Raw genomic sequence first — 12,063 nt, 5'->3', positions numbered from 1 at the left:
AGTGACTGTATTAGTAGCAATGCAATGCTACTAATGTTATTGTAAATAGGAAAACAGATTTAGCTTAGAGACAAACTGTTACTGATAGCTTGGCTAAATGCTATTCTAATAATTAGCAGTAACTGTATTAGTAGCAATGCAATGCTACTAATGTTATTGTAAAAAGGAAAACAGATTTAGCTTAGAGACAAACTGTTACTGATAGCTTGGCTAAATGCTATTCTAATAATTAGCAGTGACTGTATTAGTAGCAATGCAATGCTACTAATGTTATTGTAAAAAGGAAAACAGATTTAGCTTAGAGACAAACTGTTACTGATAGCTTGGCTAAATGCTATTCTAATAATTAGCAGTAACTGTATTAGTAGCAATGCAATGCTACTAATGTTATTGTAAAAAGGAAAACAGATTTAGCTTAGAGACAAACTGTTACTGATAGCTTGGCTAAATGCTATTCTAATAATTAGCAGTAACTGTATTAGTAGCAATGCAATGCTACTAATGTTATTGTAAAAAGGAAAACAGATTTAGCTTAGAGACAAACTGTTACTGATAGCTTGGCTAAATGCTATTCTAATAATTAGCAGTAACTGTATTAGTAGCAATGCAATGCTACTAATGTTATTGTTGTAAATAGGAAAACAGATTTAGCTTAGAGACAAACTGTTACTGATAGCTTGGCTAAATGCTATTCTAATAATTAGCAGTAACTGTATTAGTAGCAATGCAATGCTACTAATGTTATTGTTGTAAATAGGAAAACAGATTTAGCTTAGAGACAAACTGTTACTGATAGCTTGGCTAAATGCTATTCTAATAATTAGCAGTGACTGTATTAGTAGCAATGCAATGCTACTAATGTTATTGTAAATAGGAAAACAGATTAGCTTAGAGACAAACTGTTACTGATAGCTTGGCTAAATGCTATTCTAATAATTAGCAGTAACTGTATTAGTAGCAATGCAATGCTACTAATGTTATTGTAAATAGGAAAACAGATTTAGCTTAGAGACAAACTGTTACTGATAGCTTGGCTAAATGCTATTCTAATAATTAGCAGTAACTGTATTAGTAGCAATGCAATGCTACTAATGTTATTGTAAAAAGGAAAACAGATTTAGCTTAGAGACAAACTGTTACTGATAGCTTGGCTAAATGCTATTCTAATAATTAGCAGTAACTGTATTAGTAGCAATGCAATGCTACTAATGTTATTGTAAAAAGGAAAACAGATTTAGCTTAGAGACAAACTGTTACTGATAGCTTGGCTAAATGCTATTCTAATAATTAGCAGTGACTGTATTAGTAGCAATGCAATGCTACTAATGTTATTGTAAATAGGAAAACAGATTTAGCTTAGAGACAAACTGTTACTGATAGCTTGGCTAAATGCTATTCTAATAATTAGCAGTAACTGTATTAGTAGCAATGCAATGCTACTAATGTTATTGTTGTAAATAGGAAAACAGATTTAGCTTAGAGACAAACTGTTACTGATAGCTTGGCTAAATGCTATTCTAATAATTAGCAGTAACTGTATTAGTAGCAATGCAATGCTACTAATGTTATTGTTGTAAATAGGAAAACAGATTTAGCTTAGAGACAAACTGTTACTGATAGCTTGGCTAAATGCTATTCTAATAATTAGCAGTGACTGTATTAGTAGCAATGCAATGCTACTAATGTTATTGTAAAAAGGAAAACAGATTTAGCTTAGAGACAAACTGTTACTGATAGCTTGGCTAAATGCTATTCTAATAATTAGCAGTAACTGTATTAGTAGCAATGCAATGCTACTAATGTTATTGTAAAAAGGAAAACAGATTTAGCTTAGAGACAAACTGTTACTGATAGCTTGGCTAAATGCTATTCTAATAATTAGCAGTAACTGTATTAGTAGCAATGCAATGCTACTAATGTTATTGTAAAAAGGAAAACAGATTTAGCTTAGAGACAAACTGTTACTGATAGCTTGGCTAAATGCTATTCTAATAATTAGCAGTGACTGTATTAGTAGCAATGCAATGCTACTAATGTTATTGTAAAAAGGAAAACAGATTTAGCTTAGAGACAAACTGTTACTGATAGCTTGGCTAAATGCTATTCTAATAATTAGCAGTAACTGTATTAGTAGCAATGCAATGCTACTAATGTTATTGTAAATAGGAAAACAGATTTAGCTTAGAGACAAACTGTTACTGATAGCTTGGCTAAATGCTATTCTAATAATTAGCAGTGACTGTATTAGTAGCAATGCAATGCTACTAATGTTATTGTAAAAAGGAAAACAGATTTAGCTTAGAGACAAACTTTTACTGATAGCTTGGCTAAATGCTATTCTAATAATTAGCAGTGACTGTATTAGTAGCAATGCAATGCTACTAATGTTATTGTAAAAAGGAAAACAGATTTAGCTTAGAGACAAACTGTTACTGATAGCTTGGCTAAATGCTATTCTAATAATTAGCAGTGACTGTATTAGTAGCAATGCAATGCTACTAATGTTATTGTAAAAAGGAAAACAGATTTAGCTTAGAGACAAACTGTTACTGATAGCTTGGCTAAATGCTATTCTAATAATTAGCAGTGACTGTATTAGTAGCAATGCAATGCTACTAATGTTATTGTAAAAAGGAAAACAGATTTAGCTTAGAGACAAACTGTTGATGACTGTGAAGTGTGGTTAACAGTAGTACCATTATTATTATCATTATTATAAGTAGTAGATTAGTATTTTATAATACTAACATAAAAAGTTTTCTGCTCAGATTCATGAGTTGATGAAAATTTATATTATAGTTAATAATAATAGTAATAATTGTTATACGTATTTAAAGGGAGTCAACTCAAACATTTTTATTGTTTAAAAAGATAGATAATCCCTATTACCCATTCCCCGGTTTTACCTTTGTGATTAGCTTGTATCTAAGCCTCTTCTGACAGCCCCCTGATCACATGACTTTTTGTTTATTATCTATTGACTTGCATTTTAGCCAATTATTCCTGTGTGAGCACAATGTTATCTATATGGCCTACATGAACTAGCAGTCTCCTATTGTGAAAAGCTAATAAAAAAAGCATGTGATAAGAGGCTGTCTTTAGTGGCTTAGAAACAGGTAGAAATGTAGAGGTTTGAATGTTATAAGGTATATTAATATAACAATGTTGGTTGTGCAAAGCTGGGGAATGGGTAATAAAGGCGTTATCTATCTTTTAAAACAATAACAATTTTAGTGTAGACTGTCCCTTTAAATGTATTATATTTAGAGCCACAGTTAAGAACAGATTATTAATATTATTAATAATAATAATAAAATAATCTTTACATTTAAAAAACATAAACCATGGTTATAAGTAGTGGTAATAACGACCATATCAGTAATTATAAGTATGATATTATATTAGTATATGTAATAATGCATGGTGGTTAAAGGTTCTGTGTAAAAGAATCAATATATAAACAATAAATACAAACCCACATATATTCACGCACACACATTAATTCTCAAAAAACAAGTAAACAGAGATAAGCTGTAACAAATTAAAACTTCCTTATTTTATTTGGAATATTTGATAGTTACAGAGAGGTACAAATTACTTACAACTATTTTACATTTAACATCATATAATGATATCAAATATTTTACATAATGTATTTACAGATTTAAAGTGACTCAGATTTTACTCGGTCAGGCAGTAGAACACTATTTTTGAAAACGCTATATATATATTTTTTTAAAATTAATATATTTATTTTAATTCAATTTGTTTATAGATATGTATATATATATATTTATATCTATTCATATAATTATTAATATTTTCCTTTATACAAAAAAAAAATCAGCAAAAATAGGCAAATTGTGCTATCTTTGCTGTTACACAAATGGGTTTAAAGAAGGAACATTTAAGAAAATAATTTATGAAATTGCTGATCTCCTAGATATTGTATTGCTAATAAAAATTGTTATCCTTATTAAAAAAAAATCTTTATAATAAAGATACATTTGTACCTTAAGGATAACTTAGCAAATGATTTTCTTATTTCTACTTATGTCACAGAATGTGCTCATAAATGGTGACAAGTTGACACTAGGGGGAGCTCTGTGTCTTTAACAACAATCTGGGGACAGATTTAGCAACTGATGACTTGATAACAATTTTTACTCCACCAAGGCAAACTTGTAGCAAAGAATGCATTTTGTTTTTACTTTTTGGAAATAAATGACAACATGTTTGCAAGTAAATAGATAATTAGTGGGAACAAAGGACAATAATAAATAACATAGTGTGAAGCCTGCATTAGTTCAAGATCCAACTACACAGTCATAGTGTCCATGTGTCAGTTGGATTCAGAGTTAGAGCATGTGGAGGAGGAGTCCGGAGGAGACCTGATGTGAGAGGGGGAGTTTGCCCCCTAGGCTAGTCCTTTATACACATATAAAACCATTTGGAAGGCTATGCTGGGCCCATAGGATAAGCATCTGGTATAAGGTGATTGCCCCAAGGTAAAGATTTGACAGTCCCCCCAGTAGTTCTCTCTTCACAACACCATAGTAGGGATGTGGTGTGCCAGTGAAGCTGGGTGTGCTACTGGTAGAGATGGGGAATGAGCTTGCAAGGAGCCATTTGGTGGACGGTGACGTGCACTCTTCTGGTGAGCTCGGAGGCCTGCCAGCTGTGAGTAGGCGCTCTGGCAAACCTGACACTTGTACGGACGTTCTCCTGTGTGAAGGCGCACATGGTTTCGCAGAGTAGAGGACTGGCTAAACCGCCTGTTGCAGAAACGACAGACAAAAGGCTTGTCTAGAGTGTGAATCCTCATGTGAGATCGAAGGTTACTGCGAGAGTTAAAGCCTCGGTGGCAAATCACACAGCGCATGCGTCCACTGACCACCGGTCCTGAAGTATCAATTCCAGGAAACTCATCTGTGAAAAGAAAACGTTCCAGTTGTCATGTATTGCTTTTCAAATTTGTGCATGAAAAATCATCTCTATTGCATATTCCTGCACTAAAACCACAATGTGTTGCTGCATTTTCTAAGTTGTATGCACTTCACTGTTACTTCATTTTAATTTCTAACTGCAGCAAGTTGCTTTTATTCCGCTTTCTATTTATGCCTCCCCCGCCGACTGTAAACCTCTGAAGAACTTATTAAAACAGACAAAAATATTTAGGAAACAGAACATATTATTCAAAGTAACAGAAAATGTTATCTAATGCATGGCTTTAACTGAATTTTTCAACAAATGATAATGGGGAATTCCTTTTCCCATGGAAACAACATAACAAGACAAGTTTTAATTAGATATGTGCATGATCTAAAAATTTGTTTCGGTTCGGATCGATTCAGAGTTTTTCGAATTTCGTTTTGGATCGATTCGAATTCAGAAAACTTTGAATTAATTTCTTTTCGGATTCGTTTCGGATTAATTCGGATTAGAAAAAATTTGGCTGGATTCGGTTCGGTTCGGAATTTCGGTATGTGTGCTGTGTATTAGACTAGTATTATGTACTGTATATTAGGTGTAACCCATAGCAGAGTGATATAACCTAATATACTGTACAATACTAGTGTAATCCATGGCCATCCGAATTTACCAAATAAATCCAAACTAATTCGGATTTATTCGGTAAATTCAGCAGTATTTTAATTTGGAAATTCGTCTCGATCCGAATCTCCGAATTTGCCGAATTTCCGAATCAATACGAACTGAATTGCACATGTCTAGTTTTAATTCCCTTATATTTTAGTCAAAAGACGTTTTTGTGTATTAGGTTGTTTTTAAAGTTGATGTCAATAAATGTACAACCTCACTGCTTTTAAACAAGGCCTATTAAACATTCCTCTAAGTCCATACATCAGCTCATAATGTGTTTACAATGTTTGTAAACTCTGTCTCGTTTTGCACAAAATGCTCTGGTAATATATGAAATACATTTTTATCTTGATTAAAACAAATATATGTCAAGAACTTTTTTTTGTAGTGGCATTTTCATTGAATTTGACTCTGACTATTGACCTACTACTGTATCGCATAATCAGGATGATCAAGTTGAGACAATTGTACTTTTCATGGGATTTGAATTTTACTGAGAAGTTTATCTTTAGGGGAATACATCTAATAAATAAAATATTATTTATTTAGAACACAGTCACTGCAACTTTCAGTATCGAGTATTGTCAATAATTATTTTATCAAAAATATTTCTGCTCTGCTAAGTAATGTAATTCATAGCTTTATCATCTGTATATTCAGTTGACCTTTGACCATTGAATGGACACATTGAAAATGGAATCTCACCATGCTTACTCTTCTTCTGCTCATCTTCAATCCCTGGGACCCCTGGAATACCAAGGAAAGTGTTCTGTGAATTTCCATACCACACCAACAATTCCTGATCCGGGGGTATTGTCTGTAAAAAAGAAAACAAGGTTAAGCAACATATATCTCTAGAACAAAACATTAAATATATTCTATAAAGTGTATGCGGGCATCTTACGATTGCCTTTTATTTCAAGGGCATTTGCCTCAAAAGCCATACAAAAAGCACAATCAATGCACACATCCATTATTTACCATAAAGAGCACTAATACAAACCTCAACATCCGCCATTTTTTTCTCATCAGTATGTAGAACTATTTCATGAAACGGATGATTACTATAATCCTCCATTATTAAATAATATTCTATTTTGAATAGTCATACATTAATCTCTATGAAAGTCCACAATTTAACAAAAAAGCACATTTTTTATTCTCATTTCAAAAAGGCATGGAATGACTACATTATGGTTGGTTATGGACTTTAATTGTTTAGTAAATAAAAAGAAACCTCATGACATTTTAGCCATTTAAGTAAGTCGGCACATATAGGCTCACGCCTGGTAATGCCCATAACACTCCAGTTGTGTTGTAAAGTGTCTGAGTGCTGTGTATTTTCATACAAAAGTAGATAATTCTATTTCTTTATGACACATGAATTGGAGCTATGTTCTGCTTTTCCATTAGATAAAAAAAGAATTAGCTTTGTCTCTCCTTTGACTCTTTGTCAGTTCCTTGGTTACCAAGGACAATCTTGAATAGAAAGTTATTTTACATGCTTTTATTAAACAAACAAACTGGAGAGGATAAACACAGAGCAATGAATAAGAAGTTCATTCTGCCGTTTGGCTGTGTGCTGGAGACAATGCATTGAAGAGATGACCTTGGACAGCACAAAAAAAAAGAGAAGGGCAGAGGTGGGGGAGACCTGATCTTGGGGCGCACTCAATTAATATTTCTGTTCACCGTGTCAAAGCCCTCAGAGTTGGGTTAAACTGGGGGGGAAAAAGCTAATGCTGCTTCAAAATAAAAATAAATAAAAATCTGATGTAAAAAAAGCTCTAGTGGAACTAATCCTTTCATTAGTTGACTAATTATTTCAAGTACCGATACCATAAAAAACACACCTTTCTACAGACTTTTCTGAAAAAATCAATAATAATAATAATATAACAACCATAAACACAGATTTGCTCATTCAGGTATTCTCTGTAACCTGTCATTTGTTGGAAGACATATTGACCTTCAATGTTTTTGACACAAGAACATTGCTCTAGTCTTGCAACTCACAGTACAAAGTCATCTTTCATATGAAGCACAAGTAGGAGGTTGATCTAAATAGAAATTTGACTGCCTTTTTTTTTGTAGTCGTGAAAAATATTTTTTCCCATATGGTAAACAGTTCGAATAAGTTTCACTAGTACTTTTATTCCTTTTGTTTTTCCTCTCTTGTTTCTTCAAACATGAATGAGAGAGGATCGATAGGATTTCATTGACATTTGTTATATTTATTAATCCTTATTCACTATATAAAAATATAATATTTCCAACTCACCTCAATGGCTTTGTAGAAAATGCTGTTCCCAATTTGCACTACTTCCAGGTTTTGTTCTTGTTCATTACGTGCACACTTAATATAAGTCATCCAGCTACGGTGATCTTCTTGGCTGGCATCAATAAAATAGCGCACAGTGCCATCCTCGTTAAATACCTGCAAGGGATACAGAAAGGAACCAGGGTTATTTTCTATATTTTATGTTTGTTTGTTTTTTATAGCTTAAAACATCTCCATATTCACTGTGGCAATTCAGAATGTAGTAACCCTTATATGTCTGTAAAATTAAATGTACCAATGAAATCACGGATATAATTTTCTATTCTTGACAAGTTAGTAGTATGCTCACTCACAGGTAAAAAATGGCTATTTTCTAATTTATTTGGTGGAGAATTTGTATTATTTTATTTTTTATGTTTTTTTTTTAAATATTAATAAATGACATTTGCTGCACTTTATAAAATCTCACAAACGTCTAAGAAAAACAGGATTTTCCAATATTTTTCCAACCATAGCCTTTGTATTTATATTAATCTTAAACTAAATAAATTTCATTAGCTAGAGGTAATTTTAGGGTTTTACTTTTAATAGTGTCAAAGAATCACTGATACCGAAATTAGCAAAGATTCTTCAATCAGTACCTCAATTTCATTATATCAGAAAAATGCTAATTCAAGAGTGTTTTCATGCACAACAAATCATCCAAATCAATTCTAAGTCAAGTATTACAACACAATTCAATATAATTTAAATAACATTTTATAAACTTTCTTTTCAGTAGATGTTACTTGTTCCCAAAACAAAATTGAAAATAGCAGTTAATAAAAGCAACACATATTAAATATAATTATGCTAAATAAAGGCTATACATGTATATTTTCCTTTTACAACATAGTTTCTTGTTGCTTTATTTTTTTAATTCTATATTTATGTTTAAAATAAATTCAAATGTGATAAACCGTAAGTCTTTTATTCTAAAAAATGCAAAAATAAAAAAAATAATTCATAATATAAACCAATTCTTAACTTTAAAAGAAAAAAAACTTTATTAAAATAATTTTAATTACTGACCTAAAATGGTTATAAATGTATTAAACATGTAGGCGTCTTTCAATCTAAACTGATTTAGCACATTTAGAAAATACACATTGATACTGAAAACAAATGTGAACAATATTTAATAGTTAATTAATTTTAATATTTACAAATTAAACAAATACTTATTTTATTTTTTTGTATAGAGCAAGGATCATTCATTTTTTTTAAGTTGCTAACACAATATTTTGGTTTTTGGTTTTTATGTTGAACAATAGTTACTTTAAAAAAGCTAAAACAATATTTAATAGTGAATTAATTTTAATTTTTACAAATAAAAAATATTTATTTTATTTATTTATTTATTTATTTTTTGAGGAGAGCATGGATCATTATTTTTTTAAGTTGCTAACACAATATTTTGGGTTCGTTTTTTTATGTTGAACAAAAGTTTCTTCAAACAATAGTACTGTTTGACAGTTTTAACAATATTAATGGATAATTACCTTTGTGTTGCCATTTTTGTTAAAGTAATTAAAAAAACATTACTAATTAAATAGATTTTACTGGTTGCAGCTTTAATGGATGTGCTTAATTAAGTGTGAAATTTACTTCAAAGGTGATTGAAATGGATTGGGATGATAAGCTGATAATGCTTTGTGGAAATGCCCCGTTAAGCAGTGTCAGAAAATATAATGCTGGGCAGCTCTTTGCTACAATACAGAACTGACAAAATACATATTATTATATACCTACATTTTATGTAATAATTTTAATGTTTTAGAATTGAAAAAAAAAGTTTAAAGTAATTGTTTCTGTAACTATATATTTGTAAATTAAATTATCCCTTTTAAGGGAAAAAGGAAAGACAGTGATGTAGAAGGTTTAGTTAGATGCCTTTTCTTGATACATTTGCTGATAGGTAAAGACCCCATTCCCTAAAGACACAATTAATCTTCAAAAGGTTCTCTTTGGACCCATGCTGTGTTAAGAGGGAAGGATTCATTCATCATCATTGTTATGATCCATTGAGATATACAGTATATATATATATATATATATATATATATATATATATATATATATATATACACACACACACACATCCTATTTTATATATATATTTACTTTGTGATGATAATTGACATTTTATAAATTATTGTCATCTTGTCTAACTTAATTCTGATGCATTTGGTTTCTTACTGCCCTAGGGCCTCTTCTCTTACCTCCTTTATTCAACTCTGTTTACTCTTATCAGGTTGATAAAGGCAAAAGATTAGCACCTGGACTCTACAGACTGTTTTACAGGTGTTTGATGCATCTAGGTTTGTATGTATGTACAGGCACTTTGGTGATTTGAACAAAGGCTGGAAATTATAAGAATGTATGATTGTTTTTTGAATTGTGATACTAACTTGTAAAACTAACTGGGTGGATGAACAAACAAATGGACATAGATATACTTGCATTTATATATTTGCTACAATCTGCACAGCTAAGCTTCCAGTCTATATTTTATATTGATATTAAACATATATTTTTAATTGTTTGTCCTTATGTTTGAACAATATTAAAATAATCTCTAGACCATGTTGAGTAATTAAAATAAATATTTTTAGACTTTGTGTGTTTAGTATGTAGGTATGTATATATTTATGAGAGTTGGCCACTTACTTCCCACATGAGGTTGTTGTTCTTGCAAAGGTCTACATGTTCTGGGGAAATTACTCTTCCAGTAAAGGGCCCCATCTCAGTCCCAGCCTTGATCCAAGTTTTTGAGAAGATGCCCAGTCCCTCTCCAGGAATAGAACTTTGGGCAATAATCACTTCTGAAGGAAGCACCAGGCTGGAGAGCTTTTGGACCTCTGGGGGGAAATAGTGTCAAGGATTAGTAATTTGCCAAAGACTCTATTAGACCATGACTTTAAAGACCTACTTCTCTCTGAAGAACAGATACTATCTAACCAGCTTCTGCGTGCTTTAACACAATACAATAACAAATCAAAAAGTAATACTAAGGATTTTATTTCTAAAGTAGTTTTAATAGATCTCCTATTCCATTCATTTCTTAATTTGGATAAAATACTTGAATAATGTTCCCTTTTTCATTGCCCCCCCCCCCCCACCATAAACAAAGTTATTATGCAGCATTCTTTATTTTTTCTAACAAATCATTTGGTATTGTTGTAATAATGGCAATTACAATACCTACAATTACTAATTTTATAATATTGCTAAACACATTTAAGATGCAGGAGCATTTAATAAATACTGTCCAAGAAATATAAAAAAATATATCACAAACCAAAAAAAACAACTTTTAAATGCATCACTATTGAAATAGATATAGTTTCTAGATTTCAAAATATCTACAGAGGTAAAATATTTTTAGATGAGTAAAATACCCCCCCCCACACACACAAAAAAAGCAACAAAACTTCTCTTAACTTTCTACTATATTCTTTTAGTGCTTTTGAATTTATTTAACAGGGTATCTGGGGAGTTGGAAAGAAACCAGGGAAATTGTTCTATAGATAGAGGTTAAATGGTGTCTTTTTTCTGTCTATCCACCAATTTGTCACACTGTTAAATTGATAGCCATTCATTAAACTCAAGTAGAATATAATCACTAGTTGTAAATTCATTAGGTCCTAAGAATGCTGTAGTTATACATTTTTGATGCATGTAGAGAGGACAAGTCTATAAAGGCAGAGGAATTTCTTGAACAAAATAGAAGGATTAGGTGGCTGACATATTGTGAATGCAAATAGAATTAGCTTTCATGGTAAATTAAGAAAGGAACAGAATCTATAAAAGATGTATAATGCCTTTTGCATAGATGCCAAGACTAGGGAGAGATATTGTTCAAAGATTGATGTATGAGGAATAAAAACCTTAGACATCTTAAAGAAATGGCGTATTCTTGCATTATCCCCTCTGCCTTCTTTTTAAGTTGGTTTAAGTGGGAACTTTTTCACAGGTCAAGCCCAAGTTAACTAAATGAATTTAAAACCTTTTCTTGTTTTTATTCCAGTCTGTAACTATTACACGCCTGCTAAACTCCAATACAAAACAAGACAAGGGGGACAAAATCAGCAGAGGAGGAAGGTGAGGGCGAAAGGATTGGCAACTGGTGGAGGAATAAC

The 12,063-nt window shown here is 31.5% G+C and overlaps 1 protein-coding gene across 1 annotated transcript in view; it reads right to left on the bottom strand.

Annotated features, from left to right (window-relative positions):
• Positions 1-3,527: 3,527 nt before the first annotated feature.
• PRDM12 (PR/SET domain 12) overlaps positions 3,528-12,063 on the bottom strand; it is a 9,461-nt gene continuing 925 nt past the window's right edge. Inside the window, exons 2-5 of the mRNA XM_053695541.1 lie at positions 10,592-10,782; positions 7,883-8,038; positions 6,307-6,418; positions 3,528-4,929 (exon numbers count right to left, since the gene is read on the bottom strand). Coding sequence (XP_053551516.1) covers positions 4,544-4,929; positions 6,307-6,418; positions 7,883-8,038; positions 10,592-10,782 — 845 coding nt within the window. The 3' untranslated portion in view covers positions 3,528-4,543. The remainder of the gene's footprint in view (positions 4,930-6,306; positions 6,419-7,882; positions 8,039-10,591; positions 10,783-12,063) is intronic.

The sequence above is a fragment of the Bombina bombina genome, chromosome 12 (genome assembly GCF_027579735.1).
Source record: "Bombina bombina isolate aBomBom1 chromosome 12, aBomBom1.pri, whole genome shotgun sequence".
NCBI classification, from domain to species: Eukaryota; Metazoa; Chordata; class Amphibia; order Anura; family Bombinatoridae; genus Bombina; species Bombina bombina.
This window is presented reverse-complemented; position numbering and strand designations above follow the sequence as displayed.